Below are 14,860 nucleotides of genomic sequence, written 5' to 3'. Positions count from 1 at the left end.
AGAGAGAAGTCATCTAGATAGCTGAGACTATTCCAAGCTGTTTAGGCTGTCCTTTGATAGCAACAAAGCTAAGGGGCTGCTGTAAAGAAGCCAGATGGTAGGTGTTACAGGCCACGCTCCCTAGCCAGGATTGATCCCTTTACTCCTACCGGCTGCCATCCTTCCCTCGGGTCTTCTCAAGTCCATATAGGTAGCTCTGAGGAGCGCTGTGTTCACATTCTACAAAGAAACACCATGTGCTGGAAGGTGGCTCTTGGGTAAAGTGCAAGCAGGAGGACCTGAGTTTGAATCCCTGAACCCACATAAAGCCAGGCATTTTAGCACACATCTCTAATCCCAGTGCTCTGATGGCCAGATGAGATGGGGAGACAGAATCTCTGGAAGCTCATGGGCCAGGCAGCCTGGTGTATACAGCAAATGCCCAAGTGACCCAGTCTCAAGTGAGGTGGTAGACAAGGACCAACATCCAAGATTGTCCTGATTCCCATCTAAGAGCTTTGACCCCTCTCTCCCTCTCTCATACACACACAGAAAGAGAGAGAGAGAGAGAGAGAGAGAGAGAGAGAGAGAGAGAGAGAGAGAGAGAGAGAGAGAGATATGAAGGCACACAGACACAATCCACAGAAATACTAAAAGCCAGAAAACGATCTGGCTAGAGGCTATAATCTAGCTATTTGAGCTTTTCATTTTCACTCTGTCTGCACTCCAAGGCATCAGCCTGAGGAGGAAAATCTGGGGGTTGAAAGTACTAGGTTCATTTCTAGAGGCAGGAATGAGAACTTTGGTGCCATATGGAATCAGCCGAGCTTGCAGCCACTCAAGTGCCAGCTGAATGAGAAGCCTATGTGGCCTTCTGCATTATTGGTCCTTTGACCTAGTGTGCAGAATTTCCTCCCTGACACACCCTCTCCTCTAAGTGGAAGCTGGATGAGAGCTGAGGCAACCAGACTATCCATCAGAGCGTAGTTCAGTGGCCACAGTTGACTCCAAACCTTCAACGAGCAACTGAACCAGGAGCCTTCTAAGAAGGCTTTTGATTTTTTAAGCATGGCAAGAGTGACCAGATCTTGGCGTGTTGATAATATGGGAGTACCATCTCCAGGCAAGAGTTTGGGGAGGTGTGTCTTCTTCTCACCCCACTGTGACTGGCATAGATGAAGGCTGGCTTGTTCACCTTCTCTATATGCCCTTCACTGAGATTTTTGCAGACGTCTCTTGTTTTTGTGAGGAGCCACTGTAGGATAGAATGTCCTAGGATTTTTGGGGGCAAGGAGACATTCCATCCTAAAGAATTCCCTTGAGAGGAACCTCCATGCTGCCTTGATCACTGCTGGTTCTGACTCCTATCTCTACTTCTGATTCTCTGGCCACCAGGGTGGAGGGTTGAAGACTGGTTTGATGCAGAGGGGATGGAGCTTCCTTAAAAGGCTAGCAAGCTGACAGTTTACCTACTAGAGACAGATGGGCATGAAATGCAGTCCTGACCTTGACTTGTGGACACACTATGTTTCTGTGATGGAGATAAGGGAAAGAAGTCTACCATGAAGCCTGTTATGGTTCCTAAAGTCAATAACCAAAACTCCAGGAAGGCATGTCTAGATTGCACTCTAGAAGGGGACTAGCTGTGGATGTCATTCTGAGGGCTTCCCACGTCACCCTGAACCATAAATCCACAGTGCTCTCTGGGAAACCTTTCCAGATGGTAGCACCACAATTTCCAGATTTATTCCACTAGAGACAGTGGAAGTGCCTGGCAGCCCCTCAGGGTCAGCTCCAAGCAGTTTCTCAGCTGCCCTGACACTCAGGAGACAGAGAACCCAAAGGCCATTGAACCAATCGCTTGCCATTTGGCCAAGACAAGAGCCAGTGCCAAGCATGCCAGGTGCCAGCATCCACCGGACACTTCAGTCAGTGACACAGACCTTATCAGGCATTTACTAAGTGCCTACTGTGTGGAGAACTCTCTGACACAAGTTAATCAAGTTAATAAGACAGTTTTCTAAAAAGCAGAGGGACTGAGGAGTACAGTGAGGAAATGTGCTTGGCTTTTCTGATGCTCCAAAGGACGTGTAGACATCTATTTTTACCCAAGTGGCCTTCTGAGCTCTGATGAATGGGAGAACAAGTAAAATCATGGAGCTTCAGTGAAAAATCTTATTCTAGGCCAGACTGGAGCCCAAGATGAACTCACAACCTAGGGAACTTGTTTTGGGCCCAACAGTTTCCAACCAGAGAATCCTTAAGCCTTTCAAGCCAAGACTTGCCATCATAGCATGTCTATGGGCTCTCTTGACCTCCCAATGACACCACTGTTCATCCATGCATTTGGTGCCAGTGTGTCTGTTAGTCATGCTCATGTTCAAAGCTGTTCCTCCCTGCTGCTCATCTGTGTGACCTGCTCTGCCTTCTACAATGGAAATGCGGTGCCTTTTACCTTGGCCTCTCATCCACTCCAAACCTCTCTACCATCTTTGGGAAACTCACACTATCAAGCAGTAAGGTTAAGCTGAGTGCATGTTCCAAGTGGGAATACAGCTAGGATAATGTGGAGGACTTGATACCACCTGCCTTGTGACAGTCCGTAGTTGACATGACCAGATGCAATTAGGACAGATATCAGGTGTGGGGGAGTCTGTGCTGATGACTTCAGCAGGTGACATTTGCTAAATGCTCTCTAAATACCCAAGGCCTTTTCCTGGCCATTTCGTTTTATCTTCACAACTACCCGTGATGAGAAATGTGAGGGTTAGAAAGGGAAAGTGACACCCTTGCTGTCACCCAGGGAGCAGGTGATTCTGTCCAGAGCACAGCTAGTATAGTGTCCCTCCCAAGCTCCTGCCACTGCTGCTGTCCCACTGAACTGCTCACTCCTCCACAGCCATACAAGCTTCCCTTTACTGGGAGCACTTGTGGGCAGCTGTTCCCAAGCAGCCACTGGGGAATGATTCAAGGTCTTCCATCACAGAAACTGCCATGCTTATACACACTCGAGGGAACGGCCTACTGGCTACATTACTTGTACTGCCCACAGCTGAAGGAGTTTCCTAGCCAAATAGCTAGCTCATTGTGTGGGGGCATCTTAGTTTCATTTCTGTGGCTATGATAAAAACACCCTGACAAAAATGACTTAGGCGAGAAAGGGTGCATTCAGCCTACCATTCTAGATTGTAGGAAGCTGAGATGGCAGGAACTTGAAGCATCTAGTCACATCCCCAGTTAGGGCAGAGAGAGACTGTGTGCATGCTTATGCTCAGCTCATTTTCTTTTATACAGCCCCCAATCCCCTGACTAGGGAATGGTGCCACTCACAGTGAGCTGGTGTTCCCACCTCAATCAGTGTAGTCAAAATAACACCCGAGGTCAACCTGATCAAGGCAGCCCCTCACTGAGACTCTTCCCAGGCGATTCTACAGTGTCTCAAGTTAACAGCGAAAACTGTGACAGGTTGTAAATGTTACCCAGCTAAACCAGTGACTTGACAAGCCATCTTTCCCGTCTTCCTCACAGGGGGCAAGGACACTATACTGTTCAGTGACCAGACTCTTCCCACCATACAGAGGTCAAGGTCCCCACTGCTGAAGTTTGTGGAACAGCCCACTGAGAACAAGGAGAGCCCCAGGGATGGTAAGTATCTCTCAGGTTTGCTCTTTCTTCCTGGTCTGTACCCTCTACAGAGCACATGCCAGTGCCCAGCAGCACCCTCCTCCTACAGCCACTGTGGGACTCCATGAAGACATTCTCACCCTATACCTAAACACACACACACAGACAGGCATGCACTTCTATCTGCACCTACAGTCTCCTGTTTCTCAGAGCCTGAACTTTCCCAGCAGTCTGTGGGCTTCTTTGATGTGACATCACCAACTCTTCCTGCTTCCTCTTTTTTTTTTTTTTTTTTTTTTTTTTTGGTTACTCAGGCTTGAAACCATGTAGTCATTGACCTCTATCAGTATCTCTTCCCCATCCACATCCAACCTGTAGTCAAAGTCTTTCTGCAGGGTTTCTTGGGCCTCCCACTTGTGGCCCAGTCTGGGCACTCACTGTGTCATTGGAAGCTCCTCTCCAGAACTCCCCACCTTCCAATCTGTCCTTGCTGAGTTCCCATGTTCATCCGTTTGCTGTAGGATCAACCCATGGTGATACCTTGCCGTCCTGTTTTCACCCTGCTCAGAGTTTCCAAGTTACTCTTACCTGTCTTGACTAACTCTCAGCTCCATGGTGTGATGGACCCAACCTCCTCCCCTGATGACTGGATGACCTTTTAGCAAGACAGGCTGACCAGCTCTATCATTTAGTTCATACTGTGAAACAAACCAGCTCACAGCTTAGAACTTAGAGCATTAGTGGACCAATGTAGGACTCAATGTATAGACAGGTGGTTCTGTCCACTGGAGCTGGGGCCAGTAAGGTTCACCCAGCATCTTGTAACTGTTAAGATCGCTCATCACAGGGTGAGAGCAGTAACAGTAAAAGACATTACTAGGTTTTCAAAAGTAACATTCTCAGGTACCCATGGGAGAATCACTGGATACAGCCCCTTACCCTGGTAAATCCACACTGGCCAGAAAGCAGAACTGGGTCACTGTAGCCTGTAGCAAGTGCTGCTTGTAATACTGGCCTCCAGTGTACTGTGGCCTTGTATTGTGGCTAGTGGTCATGGCATGCTCGCAGCTTGTGTCCTCATGGAGCACCAAAGCCTCTGACTGTTCTGGGTGGCCTGAGCCTACCGTACTGAAATGAGCTCTAGCTGTCTTGATCTTCACAAGGGCAGCCTGAGAGAGGGACTGATTCAAAATGATAGCTTCCAGAGTCCCATCATCAGCGTGCATTGTTCTTGCCTGTCCTGAGCCAGCTCTGGGTGGGAACAAGGACACGTTCTCTGAGAGGCTGTCAGTGTCCCAATGGCCTCATCACTGCTGTGGCCTGATTAATTCCTCCTGAAAGCTGCCACATTCAGGAGGACAACAAAGCCCAGCCAGGCAGCCAACAAAAGATGACAAATGTCCCCTTTGGGCCTATGAGCGGGGGACATATTTTTAGGGGACTAACAATCTTTTCTATGACACTATTTCTTCTTCGTCTTTTAGAGAAAAAAAAAACAGTATTTTTCTTTCTACTCTGTCATGAAGCATTTGCCTCATCCGTATTGATGTGTGTATTGTGACTAATAAGTATTAATGATAATTAATTCTGTTTGTGACAGCAACCCAGAATAATTACTATTATTTGCAATAATATTTTCCAACTTTTGGCTAATTCATAAGTCTTTTATGGAGATGTCAGCACTGTGAGTCTGTAAGTAAAAGTGAAGCTTCCCATGGATGGCTTGAATCAACGCCCCAGAATCTTAGCATTCAAAGAGCTTTGGTTCCCATAGCAAAGGATCAGAGGTTCTAGTGAAGGCATGACGGCTGTCACATGTTTAAGAAGTTTTCTGTGTGTACTGATAATTGACTTAAGCACGCTGTCTGGGGGCCTCCTAGAGAAACACAAGGAGAAAGGGGGTTGGTAAACCCTGCTATACCCACAATCCCAATTTCCAGAATGTGTATTGTTCTGATCCCAAGATGTGCTATCTAGCGTCTCTCGGGAAAAGCCAAGTAAACAGGGGCAGACAACAGATCCACAGCTGGTGTCTGTCATCCTCCTCAGGAGTCACCATCTCCTTCTGGTGCCTGTCATCCTCTTTGGGTGTCCATTATCCCTTTCCTGTGGCCGCACTGTCGCCTATGGTACTAACAGTGGGACTATCTTCCTCATCCCCTGAACAAAAGTCTAAACTAAACATGTTTCCCTGGTAACCTCAAAGGCTTTTCATTAAAAAAGGAGGGGGTAGAGAAGGAGAAGAAGGAAGGAGAGGAGGAGAAGGGGTAGGGTGGGGAAGGAAGATAGATGGTGACAAGATTCACACATCTAGACAGGACTGGAATATCACATAAGGAAACAGCACACGGCGAAGCACCAGCAACCAAAAGGCCCTGGCATAATTTAGACCAGCTCCCCTCAGATGTAAATGAGGGTTGCAAAGGTCTCGGCTGACCCACCGTAAAAACACACTGCCAGTGGTTTAGGGGTTGAGACTGTTCTGAGGAAGGTTAATTAATTTTTCAGGGGCACCGGAATATACTATTAACTGTCTCAGGAGAAGTAATTTCATGAGAGTAATTTCCAGAAGGAGTTTATTCATCTCATACTGGTGAAAAATGTAGCTGCAGGAAACACCATAATTCGCTCCTTTTGAATATAACACTTCCCCACTCCGTTGAGAGCGCGGTCGGCTTTGACTCAGTGTTTCTCATGCCCCTCCACAACCACTGAAAGGATTTTCATTTGTTGCTTTGAAATTGATGGGATTACTTCCCTGAGCTGCCTCGGATGTAGCTAAATATTTGTAGGAGTTAGACATCTCTATCTCTTTGCAGAAAGTACCATTTTGAGAAGTTTTGGGGGCAGTTACCTGAATATACCCTAAAATGAATACTATAAATTTAAGTTGCTTTCATAAAGTGATGCATGGTATTTAGGATGTATGCTAATAGATTCACTTTTTCATGAATACATGTATAAGTCCATATATTCAAGCACTTAGTAAGATATTTATTGAGTCTCTGCCACAGAACATTGGCAAAGTTAAAAAATTAATCAGGCAAGACTTCGTACTTAAGGTAGCTCAATATAAGTGAGGCGAAAAAAAAAAAAAGTTCTTAAGTTTCAGGAGGTCCAGACTGCCTCGTGGGACACCTGTCACAAGGAATAGGGCTTGTGGCCAGATTTAATCTTCATGGAGGAGGTGGGGGCTGGGCTGCCCCCCAAAGGCTCCCTTGGGGATGGAGAAGGGAGTGAGAGCTCCAGGGAGAAAGGGAATCAACGATGGCCGTGGGAGAGATGCCGTAACAAAAGGCACCCATGTGACTGGCTGGACGGATACAAGGAGAGGAGTTGGGATATCAGACACAAAGAGAAGTGGGTGTTGGATCGTAAAGGCATGAGCACTAGGTGACGAGCTCAGCCTTTGTTCCCCAGAATCTGCAGCCTTTGAAGGTTTTCCACCCGGAGAAAGACACAGTGAGACTTGTGTGTCAGGGTCACAGTGCTTCTCACACTGTAATGGGAACCTCCATCACCTGGGACCTTAAGAAAATGTGCATTCTGAATCCAGTCGATGAGGGGTGGAGCCTGAGACCCTGTCGCTCTAACAAGCTCCCAGGTGCAAGTCCATAGACCCAATCAGAATGGCAAAGCCGTAGGGAGGCCCCTGGCTTGGCAGTGTAGATTAGAGCATGACCCTATTGGGAACTGCACACACTGTTATCTTGGCTGAACAGATCACAACAGGCAATTTTTTTCCCACTTCAAGGTTTGCTTTACTCATATATGTGTTCATGTGTTTCATTGTAAAGACAAGTGCTGGGTTCGTTTTCCAGGATAAGACCTGTGGAAAAGAGTGACACAAGGGGTCCATGACTGAATACGGACTTGAAAAATGGGAGAGAAAAAACAAAATTGGTGAAGAGTCTGTCCCTAGGGTTCCTCTGCGGTTATCCACAAGGCTGTGGAAAATGAGATGGCTCCTTTAAAATGTGAAAAGTCGAATTTGTATCAGGAGAACTAGATGGAAGAGGTTTGGGGACAAGACTTGCCTTGCTCAGGTGAAGGCCGTCATCTCCTCCCAGTGGCTCTAGTGTTTCCCACCCACAGCATCCCTTCCTTCTGTGCGAGTCACCCTCTTCACCTTGGCGGTATCACTTAAGCCTTGTAGAGCTTCTGATTCAGTTTAGTTTCTTCTGGGGTTCTTCAGTTCTGCTTTAACAAAGTTCAGACAATTTAAGAATATTTTAAACTGACATATAATGACTGTACTTAGTTATGACTTATGGGATATCATGTGACATGTCACACATGGACATAATGCATGAAGACTGAATCAGAACAGTTGGTACATTCACCACCTCAGATACTTGCCATACTGCAGGTGGCAGGGCCATTCAAAAGCCTCTCTACCAACTGTTTTGAAATCTGCAGATAGATTCCGTCAACCTTACAGCTATTTCAAAGTTTCTTAAACCTTTAAATGCATACTAGGTAGTTAAGTGCTCCCCCAGTGAATATTTATTTAATTAAATAGACATATTCAAAACCCCTACCCCCTACCACTCATACTCATCAATACTTTCATGCATCGTGTTAAAATGGATCATAGGAGTAATAAATACCATGGAAGGATGAGAGTGAGAGCTGCCAGAAGCATTTCTCTGAGTCTCAGGCATCATAAGTTTGTAGAACAAAGCCGAGCAGTCTGGCTGCATTCTGTAGTGCGTATAGTTTTGAAGGCTTGGAGGGCCAAGGTGTCAGTTCACTCTGTGTCTGGTGAGGGCACTCTTCCCTCTAGGCTGTGTGGGCTCACATGCTGGAGAAAGAGAAGGCTCTGGCCTCCTCTTCTTATGAGGGTACTGCAGCCACGGTGAATGACCCATATCCATGATGCATCTAAACCTCTCCCAAAGTCTCACCTCTAAATGCCCACTTTTGAATTGGGGATGTGGAAGGGGGCTTCCACCCACAAATCTGGAGAGACACAGTGTTCCATCTGCATTGCTGAAGGACAGAGCTGGGACTTTACATCTTACAAATGGTGGAAAAGATAAGGAAAGACACTTATGTGGCTTTGAAGTCTGAAGTCCTGAAGTCCATGTGATCACAAGGCAGTGCTGAGACAGCCAATGTGGGGAGATGTGTGTGTGTGTGTGTGGGGGTTGTTGTTGTTGTTGGTGGTGGTGGTGGTGGTGGTGGTGGTGGTGGTGGGGAAGCCATTTCTAGAATGTAACAGCAGATTCTCCAGGAGGTGGTAGGGGTGGGGTGGGGGTGGATCCAACTGGACACTAGAGTCATGAGTCTACATCTCCTGTGGGAAACGTAATGAGCAGGCACGAGGGATGTCCTCATGGGCAGGAATTAGATTGCCAATAACTGGATGGAATGAAGGAAGAGGAACCAGGACAGATACACAGAAAGGTATACTCAGAAAACTAGAGTAGACAGCAGGTCAACAAAGGAAACAAGGAGGAGGGAATATATATGTAGAGGGCTAAAGGATGTTCTCAGGGGTTTCCAATGGAACCAATTAACATTATCCCCCATGATGAAAGAACTTGGCAGATGGAATTCATCTGTGGGTAGTGAGGTGAGAAGATGATCCTGGATTGTACAGCTGAGTCCTAAATGGATCATCTTACAAGACAGAGGCAAGAGAGAGGCATAGATAAGCCAGATGATGTGGCTGTGGAGATGGCCATTGGAAGAATTCTGCCACAAACCAAGAAACCACCAAGCTCTGGGGAAAGTGGCGAATGCCTTGTGCCCTAGAGTCACCCAGGGTCTGTGCTCCTGATCTGCCCCAGGGGATCAACAGAGGACTTCTGACCCCCCAGAGCTATAAGGAAATAGATAGATGTGTGTTTTAAAGCCACGAAGTTGGTGGTCATTCGTTACAAGCCACAAAACAAGACAGTAATCTGTGTGCACCCAGAAGTGGACTGGAACCAGAAGAAAACTGCTATTGCAGAAACCCCAGGCAGAGCCAGCCGGGGAGGAGGCTGTGGCTGGTGGAAACACATGCCACAGAGGAGACAGAGGGGGACTGAACGGAGAAGTTAGGACCTGAGCGCTACAGACCTCACAAGGGAGGGGTTGGAGACAGACCCAAGACATTAATCAAAATTGGGAATGGAAAGCAGTGGAATGATTATGAAGTGGGGCCTAGAGCAAGGCCATCAGGTGTCTGGGCACACCCCTGAAGAGGCTAGTGGGACCCGATCCCCCCACTGTTTCCTCTTTTCCTTCCTGGTCCCAGGTGAGTTTGCTTCACCTTGTGCTTCCATGGCAACAAGCTGCCTGGCGCAAAGCAACAGACAGCTTATTATGGGTTAGCACCCCTAAAACTGTGAGCCCAAATCAGAGGGTTAGGGATGTGGCCTGGTGGTAGAGAGATCTCCTAGCTTGTGTAAGGCCCTAGGTTCAATCCCCACTAACTCCGCCAACCCCAGCACAGGCAAAGCCTCTCTCTTTTTGTAAGCTGATTATCTTAGTGTTTGTCACAGTAATGGCAGGCCTCTCCAGTTCTCCCCACACATGTTGTGTTTCTACTCAAAATAAAAGTTAACTTCTGTTTTGAAAGTATTCTTGAATGTTCAGATGATGCTCAGACACTGTGGACAAGTCAGTGGAGGCTTCCGATTTCATGGATCAAAATTCGACAATAAGATAAAGCATGCCACGTGTGTAGAGCAGCTCCTAGCAGAAAGGGGCACCCAGTAGGTCCTAGCTGGCCAGGACTTTAGAGCTAGAGGAAATGGAATGGTTTGTACAGAGACCTAAGGAGTACTGTGTTAGTGAGGGCTTTCTAGAGGAGCAAAACCAAGAAAAGGTCCATATATAAATGATAAAGGGATTATTGGATAGGCTTTACTCTAGACTCCAGGAACTGGTTGTCCAACAGCAGACAGGCAGAGAACCAGGTTCTCAGTGTAGAAAGCAGAATGCCTCAGCAGTCCCAGGCTGGAGCTGTAATGCTTGGAAGCTTCTAGAGAGTTGCTAGTATTGATTCTATGCTGGAAAGCCTGATACCAGCTGATGTAAGCTGCACTCCCACTGTGCTGCCTTCCTCAGACTCTGTTTATTATCTGGGCTGTCAGCTAGAAGGTGCCCCTTACATTCCAGCCAGGTCTTTCCTTTCCGGTCACTATCCCACACATCAGTGCTCTCTGAAAAAGACCCCACGAACACACAGATGTATCTCCTAAGTCCTAGATACCTCTTCAGCCAGACAAGTTGACAATAAACCTATCACAGGTATGTTACATGGCTGGAAGGGCACATGTGGGTGAGCCATCCTCGGAAACTGAGGCAGCAGGTCATCAGGAGCTGACCAGTAGGACCTTGCAAAGAAAGTGAACGGTGTCAAAGCTAACCTGGAATCAGCAAGGCTCCCTCAACAGGTGTGACATGGGAAGATGGAAGGAATATGTGTTCTGCCTCTTGCCAGTCTTCCACCAACCGGCTGTCAGCCTGAGAGCATCCCTGTACGTGTCCAACGGCAGGCCTAACTATAGTGTTTGTTGTTCTACTACCCCTACAGTTCCAGTCAGGACTACCAGGAAGTATTCCCGGGGCCTTTGTGTTTGCACCAAGTCATGCTAGACTCACCCAGCTTTGCGTCTTCCATGTCCTTCATCACTGCTGTTCCTGAGGTCGCAGCACACGGTAGCTTATGGAAAACCCACAGCCTAGTATTAAATACCCAAGTCCTGGTACTAAGAGCTGTTTCCTCTTCCCTGATGGTGACCTAATGTAACCATTACTTATTAGGTCAAGGAGGGACATTAGAGTCCTCCCTTTCACTTATCTGAGAAACTGAGGCCAGACAAGCTGTGATCACAAAGCAAGTGAGTAGGGAGACGGGGACAAGGTAGCAGCACCCAGTGCTCATCCCTTGTGTTCTGCCTCCTGCTTGCTGCTCCTCTAAAATTTCTGATTGGTAGAAGTGTTTAAGGCCAAGGAGTCTGGTGCTGAGGGAGGGAGCCAGAAGCTGTTTGCACATAGTCTTTTCTCTGAAGCCGGGCAAACATGGCATATTCCCCTCAGACTGAGAGGTGCTGATGGAGAATGAGGATGGGAATGACACCAAATCTCCCCAAGCTATCCTCCTGCCCTGAAGGCAGCTGGAATCTCTGTTTGTCACTAAAGGGCCTAGGTATTCCCTCAGCTTCCAAAAGATAGCCTTGGTCCTCAGACTTAGTCCTCCATGGACAGATAAGATCCCTTGGCAATAAGGCAGAGGTTTCAAGAAGGTGCTTGCTTGACTTCTACACATGGGTCCTTCATCCCCCTGGGCTCCAGTGCCCTGCCTGGAAGAGGGAAGAGTAACAGGCTATTGGTCCTAAAAGGCCACAGGCAGGTGGCTGGGTGGGAGCTGACAGAGAGAAAGGTGAGTCCAACCTGCCGCCGCCAGAGGGTTGATGCTGTCCTCTGTCTGTTTGCAGGGGAGGTTCAGAAGCAGGAGCGGGGTGAAAGCTGTGCAGCTGTCGAGGCATTGGCAGTGCCTGAGGATGCTGGGAAGCCTACTGTCATCTCCCCAACACCGCTGAGCAACAGGAACCAGAGCTCATGCTCTCCTCATCCCCCGTTACCCCAGACACCTTCAGAGGACGTAAACACGGTGGGAAAGGAGGCCATTCAACTGACTGATGGACGGGAGGCTGCAGACCTGGAGGAGGTCACAAGGGAGGCTCCCACGGAAGAACAGAGGTGTGAGCCGGACCTGTCCCCACCCAGCCTGGCCCCCCAGGGAAAGTGCACCACAGCTCTCCAGCAGGACCCCTTGCCTTCCACGCAGCCGGAGGCCAAAGCGTCTAGTGTGGACGGTGACGGAGGGCTCTCAGAGGGCGGAGACACAAGAAGCACTGTGCAAACATGAGGGAAACAGAGACTGACGGGGTGACACATGGATGGCCCCAGGGACAGCGAAGAAAGGCTGAAGGCTCGGAACAGACATCCAACCACTCTCGCCTAAAACACCTTCCTGTCTGCAAATGAGAAAACGCTCTGATCCAGCTACAAGCTGGGAGTACCCGATGGTGCCAGCTCTGTCTGATTTATTAAATGCTGGTCTGTGAGCTACTTGGTGTCACCTCTGTCTGCCGAAGACGTGCCGCTGTGAACACGGCCGGGCACAAGAATCGTAGTTGCCATATGGCTGCCTTTCCACATCCCTTCCTGTCAGCATTTGTTTTATTAGAGAGAAGATGTTTTTCTATTAGCATTTAATGTTGTCCATCAAAGTGATGGGACAAGCTGGGAAAGAAAGGGTTTTTTTTGTTTGTTTGTTTGTTTTTCCCTGGGTTTCGGTCTTGGGAATAACTGGGTGGCTGGAAGAAAGATGTAATTGAATGAAATGTGTTCATGGGGCCATGGCTGCGCTTTGTCATGGAGGGGGTCTCTGAGGATCTCCCAGAAGTAGATGTTCTTGGCACCCAATGTTTTACAGTGGTAGGTGGGAGGGACCAGAGCAGGCTGGGAAAGCCAGGCTGCAGGTTGGAGAGGCTGTTTGTTGACTGAGTACAGATCTAAGGGTTCTAGCCTAGGTCTGGAGCTTTCGATGGCCAGAAGGGATGGGTGAACAAGGAGCTGCCAGGGGTAGGGGACTTCCTAGTGGCATTCTGATTTGTTGTTGTTGTTATTATTGTTACTTACACGATATTAGAAACACTAGCTGTCTTTATCCAGCCCAAGCTGCACAGGATGATGTGGATATTTGGGTTCTGGGAGAAGCTCACTGCTTAGCTTCATCCTATTTCCCCATACCACTTGAAACTCTGACCACTCACTCCATCAACGGAAGGTTGCATCTGGGCCTCCAGGTACTCGGGTTTTAAACACAGGACTCTGAACTTGTGGCCTAATAGGGAAGGAGCAAAGATGAGTTCACTACAGCCTTGACCACTGTACACCAAGCGTACTCCCCAACGGGGGAGGAGGGAGTAGCCCACTCTGCCCGCTGCTTCCTCACAGAGTGCAGAGGAGCTACAGAAATTTGCAGGGCCATTGAGCCCAGACTGTCCTTTGAGCTGGGCTCAGTTCCACTCCCCAGGTATGTGAGGCGGCTGAGATCCCCAAGATCACACCATCTCTGAGAGCTGGATCTCAGAAACTCCAGCTAGAAAGGGAAGCTCAGAAATGGCACATGTTCCCATTCATCCTAAAACCCGTCTGTGCCCTGGGACTCCCAGGGACAAGGAGACACCTTCAGACAGGTTCCCAGTGTTCTATTTATTCCTCTGTATTTCAGTTTGTCCCTTCCCCATAAAGGGCAGCCACATGGAGGAGGAAGCCCTGGGGCTGTAAGTTCAACGCAGGCCACAGTCCTGAAGGTGCCTTTTTTTTTTTTTTTTGCTGGATAGGGGCCTCGGGTGGCAGTATGTGTTTGGCTACACGTGGTCAGTATTGCTGCATAGCACACCAGAGCTGCCAGGGGAAATGCAGTCAGATGTGACTCAGTAAAAGGAAATAAACACTCACACCTCCCAGAAGCTCTGGCTTGGACGTACATCCAACAGGTACACATCATCGGGGCCATTCATCACTTTCAGGAGAGAGGGGTTAAACTCTGACACAGTCTAGTAGGGCAAGAAGCTGCAGTGATCCCCAGGGTCTTTGCTTTAGGGAGCCAGGATGATAGGGGTCCATAACTTGAGCCCATTGTATGCAGGCAGCTTGGGAGGGACCTGTGTTATTAGATGGAATCAGAGCCAATAAGCTGATGTTGTTGCATGTGTAACCATGACAACGCACATCGCCACTTCTGCTGTGCCCACCCAACAGGGTTCTTCTCCTCTAGACAATAAAGAGAGTTCCAGCCACTAATTATGGTTTCCTTTGGTCTTTTTAAAAGAGTTAGCTGTGGCATTCTCTCCCCAACCCCACCATCCTGCGTCCATCATGATATTCCCAGCAACAGCTCATACTCAGAGGAACTTAAACTATAGGGTAATGAACTCTATTGTGTGGCCAAGACTTCAGATATCGAGCATCTTGGAACTACTTCATTCAAGAATTTTCCAGGGATCTGGGTATCCATCTCTCATTTTTTCTTGTTTTGTTTGCATTCATGGTTGCAACAGCTCCAGACATCACTTAGTATCACATTGTGTTCAGACACAAGGGTATTTCTCCCACATATGTATAAACATGTTTTAAGTGGCAAAGGAGAAGGAAAACGGGTTTCCGTCATACTTTACTAGTCACACAATATCCCATGCCTATATCTAAACACCTAGCTGGGACATATTATTATTATTGTGATGGG

General features: G+C 48.0%; 1 protein-coding gene across 4 annotated transcripts in view; it reads left to right on the top strand.

The window, feature by feature from the left end:
- Nucleotides 1–14,418, top strand: part of Ccdc149 (coiled-coil domain containing 149) — a 95,807-nt gene extending 81,389 nt beyond the window's left edge. For all 4 annotated transcript variants that reach the window (XM_052734925.1, XM_052734924.1, XM_052734923.1 and 1 more), the window contains 2 exons: nucleotides 3,508–3,624; nucleotides 12,039–14,418. In XM_052734925.1, the coding sequence (XP_052590885.1) occupies nucleotides 3,508–3,624; nucleotides 12,039–12,472 (551 nt within the window). In that variant the 3' untranslated portion in view covers nucleotides 12,473–14,418. The remainder of the gene's footprint in view (nucleotides 1–3,507; nucleotides 3,625–12,038) is intronic.
- The last annotated feature ends 442 nt before the right edge of the window (nucleotides 14,419–14,860 follow it).

This window comes from Peromyscus californicus, unplaced genomic scaffold, assembly GCF_007827085.1.
Source record: "Peromyscus californicus insignis strain IS unplaced genomic scaffold, ASM782708v3 Scaffold_13__1_contigs__length_99412109, whole genome shotgun sequence".
Lineage (NCBI taxonomy): Eukaryota > Metazoa > Chordata > Mammalia > Rodentia > Cricetidae > Peromyscus > Peromyscus californicus.
Note: the sequence above shows the minus strand (reverse complement) of the source record. Positions and strands in the feature narration are given on the sequence as shown.